The 16,434-nt window shown below is 39.7% G+C and overlaps 1 protein-coding gene and 2 non-coding genes across 3 annotated transcripts in view; 2 read left to right on the top strand and 1 right to left on the bottom strand.

Moving 5' to 3' along the window:
• Nucleotides 1–397: 397 nt before the first annotated feature.
• Nucleotides 398–530, bottom strand: LOC145543956 (small nucleolar RNA SNORA70). The gene has a single exon (XR_014081192.1). It is a non-coding gene; the product is annotated as a small nucleolar RNA SNORA70 (small nucleolar RNA).
• Nucleotides 531–3,885: 3,355 nt separating this feature from the next.
• Nucleotides 3,886–16,434, top strand: part of ABCA12 (ATP binding cassette subfamily A member 12) — a 182,923-nt gene continuing 170,374 nt past the window's right edge. The window contains exon 1 of the mRNA XM_081583043.1: nt 3,886–3,954. Within this exon, the coding sequence (XP_081439169.1) occupies nt 3,886–3,954 (69 nt within the window). The remainder of the gene's footprint in view (nt 3,955–16,434) is intronic.
• TRNAC-GCA (transfer RNA cysteine (anticodon GCA)) lies at nt 6,357–6,428 on the top strand. Its single transcript has one exon. It is a non-coding gene; the product is annotated as a tRNA-Cys (tRNA).

The raw sequence follows: 16,434 nt of genomic DNA, 5'->3' as shown, positions 1-16,434 counted from the left end.
GGTGAGCATGATTAAGATGGGGACAGCCCCAAAACTTTCATGAGTGCAGGGTCCACCCTTTGTCCAGAGGGCCACAATTACGGATATATTTGACCTCACGGCCATCTGGGATGAGCTGCTTTTCTGCCACCATATTTTCAAATTCATCCACATTAAACTTAGTAAATCTCCACCTCCTGGAGATGTAGATCTTCTAGTGACCAGGGAACTTGAACATGGCCCTGCAGAGGGCCTCCACCACAAGCTCCTTGTTCTGCAACTTGGTGCAGGTGGACATTATGACTCGGCCCATGTGGACCCTGGCCACTGTGTCCTAGGGCTTTCCAAAGGCATGATGCATACCTGTCTGAAGCCTAGACTGGGGACAGCATGCCAGTCATGAATGTCCACTGGAAAGAGTTGTCTCCAAGGTCCCTTGGCAACCATTATAGGCAACAGGCTGTGTACACGACCAAGGAGGCGGCTGTTTTCAGCCATTGCACACTAGGCCTCTATGGGGAAAAGAGCACAGTGGGCTTAATTAGCTGCAAATTCAAGTTCTATTTTGATCAGAGGTTACAATCCCTATTTATGTAAGCTATAGCTTCCAAGAGTAATGTTAAACAAGGCCTTTACCTCAATGGAATTTTAAAAGATGGTTTTAAACTCAAATTTAAAATAAAATTGGAAGATTGGGATTAATATATACACACTACTATATATAAAATAGATGATCAACAAGGACCTACTATATAGCACAGGGAATTCTAGTGGATATTCTATAATAACCTACATGGGAAAAAAATCTGCAAAAGAATATATATATATACATATAATTGAATCACTTTGCTGTACACCTGAAACTAACACAACATTGTAAATCAACTGTACTCCAAAATAAAATAAAAATTAAAAAAATAAAAGGATATTTGAAAAGCTTAAAGAAGATATAAATGCCAAGACATAGATATTCAGAGTGGGGCAAATTTTGGAGATCTGATTGTCTATGTCATCCTACTTAAACAACTTTGAATTATGTGTTGTGAAAGATCACCCCGGTCTTTAAGGAAATGTAGGTGATGTTTGGAGCTATTGACATTGTGTGCCATCAAGTATAAAGGGATGAGTGCTGAGTGCTAAGTCACTTCAGTCGTGTCTGACTCTTTGTGACCCCATGGACTGTAGCCTGCCAGGCTCCTCTGTCCAGGGGATTCTCCAGGCAAGAATACTGGAATGGGGTGCCATGCCCTCTTCTAGGGTGTCTTCCCAACCCAGGGATCAAACCCATATCTCTTTATGTCTCCTGCATTGGCAAGCAAGTTCTTTACCAATTGTGCCACCTGTGAAGTCCACATAAAGGAATATCTTACATATATATCATTTTGAGATCACTTTGAAGAAATGGATCTCCTGGGAGTCAGGGATTATAACAAAATACATTATCTTCATCAGAATAGTAGAGGTAGTAGATGAAGGTATATGAGCAAGAGGATATCCCGAGAGAGAATCTTGAACTGAAGTTAAACAAACAAACAAACATCTCCATGACTTCACTGAAGAGGTCATGAGCAGCTGCTGGGAAAAACCGTCTGGGACTTTCTGAGCTGACCTCTCACCTGCATCAGTGGCACAGTGAGTCAATGCTTTCTAACCTGAAATAACCTGAATGAATAAACTGATTCTGTGTCTATCATGTCTGTCTCGATATATGGAGTCATATCCCCAGATCCCACCCTGTTTCTCAGTTGAGTACTGTTTATTTGTGAACCAAACCATCAGTGAGTCGTAAACTGTGGCAGATGGCAGAGAAAGAATGCGGGGAAGCAGGAGCTCAAGTCATCAGCAAAGCTGGCGAGAACCAGATAAATTTTGGACACTGCATTCCAGGAGTGGTGAAGGAGGGTATTTTTGCCATGGCCCTCATCTGTCTGAAGAGCACCTTGTCTTTAATCTTGTCCAGAAAAGAATTAAAGGGCCAAATTCTAGATATTCAAGACTGCCTGCCTCATGGAGATTGGGCTTAAAAGGGATTCATCACAGTAGGAAAAGAGCCAGAATTGGAATGGGCATGTGCCAAAATGGCTCCAGTCAGCTCCAGGCTGGCTGCCATCAATATAGCAGAGTTGGCATGAGGACCAGGAAGCTGAATCAGCACTTGCTCTGGGTTTGAAGGGAAAATTAAAACATTGCTTTAACTTATTTCACAGAGTCTGGAGCAGCCATGGAAAGGTGTGAGGACCAAAGTGGAGTTTCACTCACTAGTCTTGTCTCAAATATTGTTTTCCATTAAATTCAGCAGCCATTATTGAACATTGATCATGTGTAAAATATTGTGATATAACATAGGCTATTCTCACAAAGCATTTACAACCTAGTGTGGGGAAAATGATTGTATAAAAATCACAATGGAGCAAAAATGCAAGTTCCTTGAAAGAAATATGAACAAAAAACCATACTGGATTCAAAGACAGGAGAGAGGATATCCTCTGGGGTATACCTACAAAGGCTTCATGGAAGATGTCAGTTTGGGGATAATTTTGAGAGGGAGGTGCTTTGAGAGGGAGGCGTGCATCCCAGGTACAGGAGTTAGCATAAGCAAGTCTGGACAGGAAAGCAGAGGTTGTATTTGCATATTGTAACATACACCAGTTTGGCAGGTGGCCAGGCATTTAATGATAGACTATTGGATTATGAGATTGGACTACATTGGCTACAGGCAGGTAGTATAGGCATTGAATATCAGAGGGAATGTGTTGTCATTAAGATGTTAAAACAAAGTTATTCCAAAAGTTTTTATGGCAGACTTATTATAAATTTGTGATTTATAATAAAATTATATTTATAATATCATTAAGTACTTTATACTTAATTATAAAGTACCTTGAATAATTCAAGCATGAGCCCTTTCTCTTTTCCCTTAATCACCAGTAAATTCCTTCTGCTGACTTAGAGATTTCAAGTGCAGTTAGAACTCACTCCTTGTATCATACCCTCAGAAATATCCTGGGTCAGCCTGCATCTCCTTCGACCATGAAGTCTGAAACAACATGGCTCTCCTGTAATAGACACATGAATCCCTGGCCCCCAGATGAGGGAATCTACTGTTTGTCATTACTGTCACCTACAAGTTGCCTTTTATTTTCTGCATTTTTTGTAACCTAGCAAATTGTGATATAAGCCAGCATAGTCACTTCCCCCCATATCAAAGCATTAACTTCACTTTAAGCATTGAAACCTTTTCTAGGATATCTCATGATGGGCTGAGCCTCAAAGTGTTTCAGCTGAGCTCTGGCCTCGTGGACGTAAAACATCTTAATGACACTTTATTATGAGAATCACTAGTCCCAGAGCCTGTAACGTGCTCTCTGTGCCCTGCCTCTGCCAGAGCAGGCACTATGTAGTGAAGAAGGTGAGAGAATGTAGGACAAGTCCTACTGGCCTGGCAAGGGTCCCACCTAATTCCTGTGACGTGTCCAGAGCAGGTGACACTTCTTGAAGGTGTGGATAGGCAGTTAATTTTATGGAGAGTAGGAGGTGTGGGCTCAGCTTTTTTTTTCCCAGTAGGGCATTATCTGAATATTTATTCTTTCTTGAGTCTGGACTTCATGCAACAGGCAACTACTGGATGTTATTTTAAAATAAGCAAACACCACCAAAAGATCCTGGCCTGGCTCATTGTTTGAGGGGAAGAGCAGGTTGAGAAGTGCTTCTTGGGCAAGATTAACCCAAGAGAAAAATCCAGCAGGAAGAGAAGATCTGTGGGTTTCTTACCCCAGCTCCCAGGAAAGCTATGCCATGAATAGGCTTCTGACCCATTGACACACAGCAAGTTGGACGGGGAACCAATTCTTCTTTTGCGGGGTGGAGGAAAAAAGAGGAATTCTCTTGTTTGTGGCATCTTGAAGGATGGCTTCCCAGTTTCATCAGCTTCGGGTTCTGGTCTGGAAAAACTGGCTGGGTGTCAAAAGGCAGCCGGTGAGTAAAACAAGAGAGTGGGGTCATGGGGGCAATGTTCCAGACCATTTTAAAATGTAGAGTTAATGAGAGGTAAAAAGAGAAGTGTTTTAAATCACTTTCTAAAGCAGGAATAAGATATTTAGAAATCCTCTCTGCATCTGTTTTACAGCTCATGGGGCGAGTCTAAACATGCTCCCAAAGCTGCCTTTTGATTTCAGTAAATTAAAAGAATAAACCAGGACATGCCCCAGGCAAAGAAACGGATACATCTTGTTACTGGTTGAATTGGAACTTGTGCTGAATTCTAGATTTGGGACCAAATGCTTTCAGGAATTTTCTTAACAAATTCTGTTAAAAATGAGATGAAGAAAAGTTTCAGATGAAAGTTTTCAATAAATGGGACCGAAATGTACTTGAAAACCAAAAGTGATAGAAATGTGGGTTGATAAGAAGCATATAGAAAGAAAGTAGTTTGAGGGCTGTTGGTATAGAAAATCATCTACGAAATTTTGAGTATTTAAAAATTATTTACTAGAAATGCCAAACAAAGGTCAATATTTATGCCAAGTTTCAAGAGTGTTATTGAATCACTTTACTGCTTCAGTCTGCTTATTTTTTGAGCTCTTACATTCATTTTTGCTTTTTAAATTATATAGCCAGCTATGAAATCCTCACCAGAGAGGGTGCCAGGAGACTGAGTAAGGACCTGACTTTTGTGAGGTATCGCATATTGAGAAGAATGTTAGAAAACTGGAGAAATCCAAAAAGGCACTCAGTATACTTTATCCCAGCCTAAAATGAATAATATAAATATTTACAAATAATATGCCAAAGTTGTGTCTATATATCTTATCTCACTCTAGGTTTGCTTGCAGTGCCTGACACCTTACTTAAGTGTTCTGATGTATATATTAATAGGGAGAAGTTGATTTGCCTTTGTGAATTTTGTGGGTAGGATTTAAAATCACAAGACATTCTGGATTGTATGGGTGTTGGTATTAGACATAAAATTTTAAATCATTAATATTTTTTATTTCAGTTTTTAAATTGGAAGCAACACAAAAGTGAAACTTTCTATAATTTTCCCATGATAGGTTCTGTGTGAAATTTAGCAGGGAAAGAGTCTGATGCTTGTGGTCAGAAGACAAGAATTAGCTTCTTGGTTCTGTTCCTCACCAGCCACATGACTTAAATGTCATATCACAATCTCTCTGAGCACTGGTTTTCCCATTTCTAAAATGGACATCAGGTCTCCCATATCTATCTTATAGGGTGGAAAGAACCAAATGTGCTGTATAAATGGTGAAACATTTGGCAAATAAATTATAGATGGATTTGGGGAAATGTCTGTGTCATATTTTATTTAAAGAAATGGTGAAAAGAAATTCAGGTGAAGGGAATGTGGGAGAGAGGAAGAAATTTATATACAGTAAAATTCCTAAGTGATAAAAACTCAGTAGTTAAAAGTAAAAAAATAGAGAAAGTGAAGACTTGTAACTGGTGCTGATAAGCTGAATGCTGAAGTGGTACATTTCCCTTACAACTCCATTTTACCTAAAAATTAAAAATAAAATCCCTCAGGTAAATAAACTTTTTCATTGAGAAATTTTATCTTTAGAAGCTTTAATAAGTTCCTTCCGATTCTGTAAAGTACCTGGCATATCAACTTTCTAATTTAGAGCTTTTCTCCATTTTAGTCAATTTCTGCTGGACATGGTACATTTAAAGAAGATGGACGTCAGGCATGCTAAAATGTTTTCACTATGATGACTTATATTATTGCTATGTAGCCAGAATCCTTGTAAGTCCCCAGTAATATACTTTGACTGGGGAAAGAGAATACATGAATTACTAGTTCATTTTGTGACATCAAATGATTCATATCTTCAGTTCAGCTCAGTTCAGTCGCTCAGTCATGTCCGACTCTTTGCGACTCCATGGACTGCAGCACGCCAGGCCTCCGTGTCCATCACCAATTCCTGGAGTTTATTCAAACTCATGTCCATTGAGTCAGTGATGCCATCCAACCATCTCATCCTCTGTCGTCCCCTTCTCCTCCAGCCTTCAATTGTTCCTAGCATCAGGGTCTTTTCAAATGAGTCATTTCTTCGCATCAGGTGGCCAAAGTATTGGAGTTTCAGCTTCAGCATCAGTCCTTTCAATGAATATTCAGGGCCGATTTCCTTGAGCACCTTAAAAGAATGTGACCTAGAACAGATAAGTCTTGGTTTGCAGAAAGTGAGATCATTAAAAGTCTAAAATTTGGGACAATACCAAAGGCCCACTTGAATCCATTATGAGCAACTAGAGGGACACATGAGACCTTTAGAAAATGGTGATGCCAAAAGGAGAAGGAAGGACAATTCTAAGTGGAGGCTAGAGGACAAATAAAGTTATACTTTCTCATAGCTTTTAGGGCTTCCCTGGTGGCTCAGATGGTAAAGCATCTGCCTGCAGTGCAGGAGACCCAGGTTCAATCCCTGGATTGGGAATATCCCCTGGAGAAGGAAAGAGCAACCCACTCCAGTATTGCCTGGAAAATCCCATGGACAGAGGACCCCTGGTAGGCTATAGTCCATGGGGCCGCAAAGAGTCGGACACAAATGAGTGACTTCACTTCACTTTCTCATAGTTTTACCTGGAGCCAATCCTCTATCTTGGTACCAGAAAAGAAGCTTGACAACAAAATAGGTGGAAGGACATACATGGGTCAGTGTCACTTATGAGGGAAGAAAGAGAAACTCAAGAGGTTGGAAAATTAGAATTGAAAAATATTAAAGGAGATAAGAGTTTTACAAATTTTAAAAGAGAAAATGTAGACAAATCAGAAGGCTGAACGTGAAAAGGAGTATATAACTTTGAGGAGAGGATATAGTCTGTGTATAGGAACTGGACTTTTGTCATCCATCAAACAGTTATTTAAAGTGCAATTATTTTTATCTCTACTTAGCAATTGTTCCAAATATGGAACTTTAAAAATATACTCTTAAACCTAGGGAAATAGAAATTAGGTTGTGTGCACTGGAGATGTATAGTCCTTGTGTGTGAACATACTCAGTCACGTCTGACTCTTTGCAACCCTATGTACTGTAGCCCTCCAGGCTCCTCTGTCCATGAGATTTTCCAGGCAAGAATACTGGGATGGGTTGCCGTGCACTCCTCCAGGGGATCTTCCCAGTCCAGGGATCAAACCCATGTCTCCTATGCCTTCTGCACTGCAGGCGGATTCTTTACTGCTGAGCTACCAGGGAAGCCCATGTATAGTCCTTAGTGAATGTTAAAGAAAAATGCTAGCATCACCTCCATGACATCCTCTTTCACTTTGTTTTCAAGAGAGTCTATCACAAAGCAAGTCAATGGAAAGGATAGTCTAGAGGAAGAAGTTAGGAATCTACAAATGGAGAAACAAATACAAGGAAAAAACAAGTAAAAATATAATAAAATTATTAAAGTTGAATGGGGATTAGTGAGGAGTTTATTATAAAAGTATATATTAGACTAGAAACTGAAAGAACAATTTTAAAACACTGTACAGTCTCAGAGGTGAGCTGGCTGCAAAAAAGGGAAAACAGAATCTTTAATTTTTGAGGTGACTTCCATCAAAATTATTCTTAGAGCTAATGTTTCTCTTTTGTAAAATCAAATGTCAGAATTCTGAACTATATGGAATTGTCTAACTGCCTTGATTTTACAGGGTCCCCAAGAGCTCAAGGGAACCTGTCCAGCGTCATATAGTGAATTTTAAAATGCAAAGTTAGATTTTACCAAAATGGATCTCTTTCCATTACCTCCTGTTTCTCTATTGCTCCTAGTTTAGTTTCCTTTCCCAGTATTCTCTAATCCCTGCTCAGAGTTCAGACCATTAACAAAGAGATCATATTCACTAAGGGGACTTTAGATATTGCTGTTTTTTAACATTAGTGGTAATGTCAATTCTCAATTATATTGCAAAAAATGAATACTTGGAGGAGTGTGAAAAAAATACATTAGACACCAACAGAAATGTTAGGTAATAGAGAAAATCAATTAGATGGAGTTGCTACCCTGCTGGGCTTGTAATTTAACTCTAAAAAATAATGGGAAAATGAGCATACGTTCCACCGGAGATGGTTAGCAACAGGGAGGCTCACCTAATGAGATGCCAGTTAATGACAGGAAACAGAGTCCTGGGACAGCAAAGGGACTGGCGGCTTGAAGACTAGGTAGTGCAAGATAAGAATTTATCCTTCATTAAGAAGATGGGTTCAAAATAGGCATATCAAGAAGTGACTACAAGTCTCTATAGAAGTGGAATCTAATTACAGACTTATGACCTGAAGAAAGAAAAGTAACTACACCTATTTATTTTCTGCTTTTGTAACTATTTAGCTGGTGGATCACATTTTAGCTCAGTTGATGACAGACCTAGTTTTTCTATCATAGATAGTCCCACAACTTGATAAACTTTTAACATTGGATCAGATTTGATACTTCCTCCCTAAGCCTCATCTTGCTCATTTTACTTTCTCTCACAGTGGCTAAAAAAAAAGGAAGACTTGAAAATTTTGAAACAGATTGGTCCATGCATTAAAATAATGTTTTGATTAAGACAATTTAGAATTAAACTCAAATTCCAAATTGAATTCTAAATCAGATTAAAATGAATTCGATCTTCCATGATTCACTCAGCTTCGTGGTCAAATGTTCCAAGCCCTGTTATGTCTTTTGGATCCATACACATTTACTCCCTTAAGCCCTTTTAATTGTTCCAAACATTTGAATCTTCTTGTTCTTTATGGTGCCTGGCACATAACAGACATGAGCATTTTATTAGTTTCAGTTCAGTTCAGTCGCTCGGTCGTGTCTGACTCTCTGCGACCCCATGAACCGCAGCACGCCAGCCCTCCCTGTCCATCACCAACTCCCGGAGTCCACCCAAACCCATGTCCATTGAGTTCGTGATGTCTTCTAACCATCTCATCCTCTGTTGTCCCCTTCTCCTCCTGCCCTCAATCTTTCCCAGTATCAGGGTCTTTTCAAATGAGTCAGCTCTTTGCATCAGGTGGCCAAAGTATTGGAGTTTCAGCTTCCACATCAGTCCTTCCAATGAACACCCAGGATTGATCTCCTTTAGGATGGACTGGTTGGATCTCCTTGCTGTCCATGGGACTCTCAAGAGTCTTTTCCAACACCACAGTTCAAAAGCATCAATTCTTCGGCACTCAGCTTTCTTCACCATCCAACTCTCACATCCATACATGACCGCTGGAAAAACCATAGCCTCGACTAGACAGACCTTTGTTGGCAAAGTAATGTCTCTGCTTTTTAATATGCTGTCTAGGTTGGTCATAACTTTCCTCCCAAGAAGTAAGCATCTTTTAATTTCATGGCTGCAATCACTATCTGCAGTGATTTTGTAGCTCAAAAAATAAAGTCAGCCAGTTTCCACTGTTTCCCCATCTATTTGCCATGAAGTGGTGGGACTTGATGCCATGATCTTAGTTTTCTGAATGTTGAGCTTTAAGCCAACTTTCTCACTCTCCTCTTTTACTTTCATCAAGAGGCTCTTTAGTTCTTCTTCACTTTCTGCCGTAAGGGTAGTTTCATCTGCATATCTGAGGTTATTGATATTTCTCCCAGCAATCTTGTTTCCAGCTTGTGCTTCATCCAGCCCAGCGTATCTCATGATATACTCTACATAGAAGTTAAATAAGCAGGGTGATAATATACAGCCCTTGATGTACTCCTTTTCCTATTTGGAACCAGTCTGTTGTTCCATGTCCAGTTCTAACTGTTGCTTCCTGACCTGCATGCAGACTTCTCAAGAGGCAGGTCAGGTGGTCTGGTATTTCTACTTGTTAGTTTAGTCAAGCAAAAAGTAAACAAGATAAAGCTGTTTTACAAATCGATAAATAAATTAGCTTAGAACCCAATAAAGATGTGCTGTTTTCAAAGTTTACCAATCTTCAAATTGTATTATAATCTATAAACATGGATTTCAGAACATTGTCTTGATCCCAGTTTTAGATGGGTTATTTATGTAGATGGCAGTGTTCATTAACAGAAAGCCCAATTATCTGAGAACTCTGTGTCACTACTGTTTCCTTGTTTTGGGGGTAAAACTAAAGTTTATTCCAGATCTGAAGTATCAGTCTTCTGAAAATGAGCCTTGGAATCCCCTTGCTAACACCAAGTAACGGTCATCCTTGACTTAAGAGAAAATACAAAAGAAAGGAATAGAAGAAGGAAAAAAGGACTGTGTATGAAAGGTTGGGTGATTTTTACTTTCAAGTTTGTAATAAAAAGTTATGATTCCAGGTTACAGCTTGACCTTTAAATGACTTTAGTACTCTCACAGGCTGAACTAATAAAAGTATGGTATTGCAGTCAAAGAGAGCTACTAATCTGTTCTGTAGTGGTTTGGCCACAAAACTTAATGGTTGACTGTACAGGTGGTAACCTCAGGCTCCCTGGGTCCAGATATCAGCTTTAGCACTTAGTGGCTTATGGAATGAAGGCTTATTTAGTCTCTTTAAGATTCTAATTTCCCACCTACAAGAGGAAGTAAGGTGATTATATTCAATCAGATAATGCATGTGCATGTGATGTGCTCAGTCGCTTCAGTCATGTCCCACTCTTCGCGACTCTATGGACTGTAGCCCACCAGGCTTCTCTGTCCATGGGAGTTCCCAGGTAAGAATACTGGAATGGGTTGCCATTGCAGATCCAGGGGATCTTCCTGACCCAGGGATCGAACGCACCTCTCCTGCCTCTCCTTCGCTGGAGGCAGATTCTTTACCTACTGAGCCACCTGGGAAGCATGTGAAGTGTTTAACGTAGCATCTTGCACATTCTCAGCAGTCAATAAATATTAGCTGTTATCATTTGGAGCACTTTATTGATTTTGATACTAATGTTTTTTCTGAGTTGTGAGTTAAGTTTTCTTTGGAGCAAAATGAGGACTAGGGGGAGACAACACCTCAGATAGCTCTGAGAAACTGATCCACTGGTACTAATTTTAAGAAGATCACTGACAACAAGAATTCATTCTGGAGAAAATACTTTGAAATCATATTTAATAGGGAATTACTGAAGGAACTGGCGTTAGTATCCAGGAGGAGAGAGGACTTTGTCTCTATCTGAATACTTGTAGAATACTTCTGTAAAGGGGGAAGGTAAACTAAGACAAAGGAGTGTTAGTCATGGGAAGGAAGACGTCACCTTGCTACGAGCAAAAAAAAAAAAAAAGAAAAGAAACAACAGTGTGAGTTGTCCAATAATGAGGAAGTCTCATAAAATATTGAACTTCTAGTCACGGAACTTTCAAGTACAGGCTGCATAAGCATGTTGCAGAGACATATTCTCAAATTTTGGATGTACCAGTTGTTCTGGACTTAATTCTTTTCCTGGAATATTCTACCCTCTTTCCCATCTGTGGGCTTGCCTTGTGGCTCTGCTGGTAAATAATCCGCCTGCAATGTGGGAGACCTGGGTTTGATACCTGGGTTGGGATGATCCCCTGGAGAAGGGAAAGGCTACCCACTCCAGTATTCTGTCCTGGAGATTTCCATGGACTGTATAGTCCATGAGGTCACAAAGAGTCGGACACGACTGAACGACTTTCACTTTTACTTCCCATCTGTGAGTCTTCACCCATCTGTTTCCTCTGCTTGAGGAAACACTTCTTTCTTACATTCCATCTAACATACATATCCTTTCTTCTGCTTGATCCTTTTTCATCTTTTAGCTTTTAGATTCAGCTTCTCTTCCTTTATCTTCCTTTCAGACTCTTGACTTCTTATGTCTTGGCGTTATCCATTACATTTGGTTATAACTTTTTTGCATGTTTACCATCCTTAAAAGACTGAAAATTTTAATTTTTTATCCTCATTGTCTGGTACTGATAGGTGCTCAATAATTTTTTATTGAATTAATGAATGTATAAGCCTTACATAAATGACTACTGTGGTGTATATAAAACCATAAATTTCCTTAAGACTCTCCAAGACTATGGTTTCATGGAGGGAAAATGAGACTCTTTATCCTAAACATTTTACTTTTATTTTCAGAATTAAGTAAAAGAATCCCCATTGAAATCTGAAAATTGTCCTATATTCAGTATAATTTATTTCAGACATAATTAACTTCAAACCACTCTAGTGCAATGGGTACAAAGTCAAATTTCAGTAAGGTGAAGATAGGTAATGTGACTCTGTGAAGTGGGCAAAGCATAGTAGTAGTGTAATGTTAGTTTCTCAATTGTCTCCGACTCTTTATGGCTCCATGGACTGTAGCCCACCAGGCTCCTTTGTCCGTGGGATTTTCTGGGAAAGAATACTAGAGTGGGTTGCCATGCCCTTCTCCAGGGAATTTTCCAGACCCAGGTATCAAACCTGGGTCTCCTGCATTGCAGGCGGATTCTTTACTGCCTGAGCCATCAGGGAAGCCCAAGCCAAGCAAAGACAATTGGAAATGATGACATTTAGAATTAAGACTCCAAAATCACTGCAGATGGTGACTGTAGCCATGAAATTAAAAGACGCTTGCTCCTTGGAAGGAAAGCTATGACACATCTAAACAGTGTTTTAAAAAGCAGAGACATCACTTTTCTGACAAAGGTCTTCCTAGTCAAAGCTATGGTTTTTCCAGTAGTTGTGTATGGATGTGAGAGTTTGACCATAAAGAAGGCTGAACACTGAAGAATTGGTGCTTTTGAATTGTGGTGCTGGAGAAGACCCTTGAGAGTCCCTTGAACTGCAGGGAGGTCAAACCAGTCAATCCTAAAGGAAATCAATCTTGAATATTCATTGGAAAGACTGATGCTGAAGCTGAAACGCCAATACTTTGACCACCTGATACGAGGAACCAACTCATTGGAAAAGACCCTGTTGCTGGGCAAGATTGAAGGCAAAAGGAGAAGAGGGCAGTGGAGGATGAGATGATTGGATGGCATCACTGATTCAATGAACATGAATTTGAGCAAGCTCCGGGAGATAGTGAAGGACAGGGAATCCTGGCGTGCTGCAGTCCTTGAGTCACAAAGAGTTGGACAGGACTTAACCTATGAACAACAAACAACAACATGATTATGACTAGAGAGTGAATATCTGATTCACAGGCATTCAAATAACAGTTTTCTCAAATTTTTAAATATATAGTAATACAGTAATTTAAAGTTTACTGTATCTTATTTTATTATTTATGTTTAATGAAAATAATAAAACTGGTGGCTACATATGGAATTAGGAGGACTAACAATAATTAAAATAAAAGGTTCTAACAAAGTAATGGAGTGTGAATGACATAAAGTTGAAATTATGTGCTTTGCCAAGGTTTTTTTAGAAAATTAGATTTGAAAGTTTTTTAAAGATTTGAAACAGTAGTTCTCAGCAAATACAGAGGTAAATGTTTCTAGGTAATTCAATTGAGTTAAAAATTACTACAGATCAGCACTAAATGGAAAATTTAGAGTGAATTTACACTTGGTTTATTCAGGAATTTATTAAGATGTAAACCTAGAATTTTGAGTGGATGACCTCACTGATTTCAAGGCCACTGAAATATGTCCTGTTATCATCATTAATTCTCCAAACCTTACCATATGCATGCAAAAGATAGAATTCCTTGGATATAAAGCATGTTTTTGGTTTTTTTAAATCTCTTTTCTTGGTCCTTTGTCCTTTCTCTTTTGCTGTCTTTTAGAAAGTGGTTTTGGATTTTCAAAAAGAATTACTTTTAAAATAATTTCAATTTTTTTTTAATTTTAAAATAATTTCAAATTTAAAGTTGCAAGAACAGTACAAATATATATTTTTTCGAGAGCTCTTTGAGACTGATGCCCCATTATCTCAGATAATTTGGTGTGCATATTTCACAAACAAGGACATCTTCCAACATAAGCCAGTCATTGTCCTTCAGTTGCTCAGTCATGTCTGACTCTTTGCAACCCCATGGACTGCCGCACACCAGGCTTCTCTGTCCATCACTATCTCCAAGAACTTGCTCAAACTCATGTCCGTTGAGTTGGTGATGCCATCCAACCATCTCATCCTCTGTTACCCCCTTCTCCTGCCTTCAATCCTTCCCAGCATCAAGGTCTTTTCCAATGAGTCAGTACTTTGCATCAGGTTGCCAAAGTATTGGAGCTTCAGCTTCAGCATCAGTCCTTCCAATGAACACCCAGGACTGATCTCCTTTAGGATGGACTGGTTTGACTTCCCTGCAGTCCAAGGGACTCTCAAGAGTCTTCTCCAACACCACAGTTCAAAAGTGTCCGTTCTTCAGTGCTCAGCCTTCTTTGGGCTTCCCTGGTGTCTCAGTTGGTAAAGACAATTGCTGCAATGCAGGAGACCTGGGTTCGATCTCTGAGTTGGGAAGATCCCCTGGAGAAGGAAACAGCTACTCACTCCAGTATTCTGGCCTAGAGAATCCATGGATTGTATAGTCCATGGGGTTGCAAAGAGTCAGACACGACTGAGCGACTTTCGCTTTCACTTTCACAGCCTTCTTTATGGTGCAGCTCTCACATCCATACATGACTAGTAGAAAAACCATAGCTTTGACTGTACAGACCTTTGTTGGCAAAGTGATGTCTTTGCAATTTAATACACTGTCTAGGTTTTTCATAGCTTTTCTTCTGACGAGCAAGCTTCTTTTAATTTCATGGCTGCAGTTGCCATCTGCAGTGATTTTGGAGGCCAAGAAAATAAAGTCTGTCACTGTGTCTATTGTTTCCCCATCTATTTGCCATGAAGTGATGGGGCCGGATGCCATGATCTTAGTTTCTTGAATGAATGTTGGTGGCACATAAGCCAGTGCCACCATTAAATTCTTAGATCCAATTCAGGCATCACCAATTCTCCCAATCATGTCATTTATAGAAAAAAGACATGATTCAGAATCATGTTCTGTATTTAGTTTTCATTCTTTAGTTTCCTTCAGTCTGTGACTGTTCAGTAGTCTTTCCTTGACTTTCATGACCCTGACACCTTTTGAACATCCAAGACCAGTTGTTTTGTAGAGTTTCTGTTGCTTTGTAGCTGTGCTTAGTCGCTCAGTCATGTCCAACTCTTTGTGACCCCATGGATTGTAGCCCATCAGGCTCCTCTGTCCATGGGGATTCTCCAGGCAAGAATACTGGAGTAGGTTGCCATGACCTCCTCCAGGGGTTCTTCCTAACCCAGGGATCGAATCCAGGTCTCCCGCATTGCAGGACAATTCTTTACCCTCTAAGGCATCAGGGAAGCCCTGTTTTGTAGAGACCTGGGTTGTTTATCTCTGGAAGGAATACCACAGAATGATGCTCTGTTCTTCATATTACAACACGTCAGATGGTGCATGGTATCAATTTGTCTCACTTTATGGGCTCACTTTATGGTGGCTCAGAGGGTAAAGTGTCTGCCTGCAATGTGGGAGACCCAGGTCCGATCCTTGGGTCAAGAAGGTCCTGTGGAGAGGGAAATGGCAACTCACTCCAATATTCTTGCCTGGAGAATCCCATGGACAGAGGAGCCTGGTTAGCTACAGTCCACGGGGTCACAAAGAGTTGGACACAACTCAGCGACTTCACTCTCTATGGGGAAATACTTTGAGACCATGTACATATTTCTGTTTCTCATTAAACTTTCAATGTATCTCTTTCTGTATACATTTATTCATATTTACATAAACTCATGGATTCCTAGTTTATACAGTTAGATATAGATATACTCTTTTATTATCAAGTCTTTTACTGTTTAATTTTGGCCAGTGGATCAGATTTGATGTTCAAATTTGGCCACTAGCAGGTATGTGTGTTTTATTGATGTGTCCCCAACATTCTCTGAGATTCTCTGAGCAGTATGTCTGGCACCCTTCTATCTATTGATCTGCCTATCTATTTCTTTAGATTTATATATGCATGTATGTATCTAACTATTTCTGTATCTATATACATTCTACATATATTTTATAGTTCTCTTCAGCCTGGAAAACAGTGATAGCCCAATAGCAACAAGCACATTTATCTCTCATCCTCTAAAAGAAGCTAGTCTTTCTTGAAAAAATAGGTATTCCCAGGACTGGGACAGAGCAATTAGACAATGAGGCAGAAACTACTTGTGGGACTGGAAAGAAAGAAATAAGTTGTACACACATTTATAGTTATAGTTCATGAACTAGTAGTTCATAGCCTTTATATCTTTACTTCTAACCCAACACTACAGAGTTCATTCTAGTTTCCCCGTTTTCCATGTTTATAATTTCCCTGTTGGATAGTGAGAAGCCCAGCTCCTCTAATGGGGGATATACTTACTTTCGATGAACCTTCCTATGTGAAACCAATCACCTGCTCCTTTCCCTGCACAGACTCCCTCCTTACCCAACTTGGGTCCAGACACCCCAATGCCTGGCTGCTGTATTTGTGTGTATCCTGTTCACCTTGGTAGGGACCCACTTCCCTCACTGTGCCACCGTGGTGCCCTAAGTCCTAGTGTGGACTGACCTTGCTTACTCCACCTAAGGAATTTTGGGCACTGAATT

The sequence above is a fragment of the Giraffa tippelskirchi genome, chromosome 3 (genome assembly GCF_054371585.1).
Source record: "Giraffa tippelskirchi isolate mGirTip1 chromosome 3, T2T-mGirTip1v1.2.pri, whole genome shotgun sequence".
Classification (NCBI taxonomy): domain Eukaryota; kingdom Metazoa; phylum Chordata; class Mammalia; order Artiodactyla; family Giraffidae; genus Giraffa; species Giraffa tippelskirchi.
Note: the sequence above shows the minus strand (reverse complement) of the source record. Positions and strands in the feature narration are given on the sequence as shown.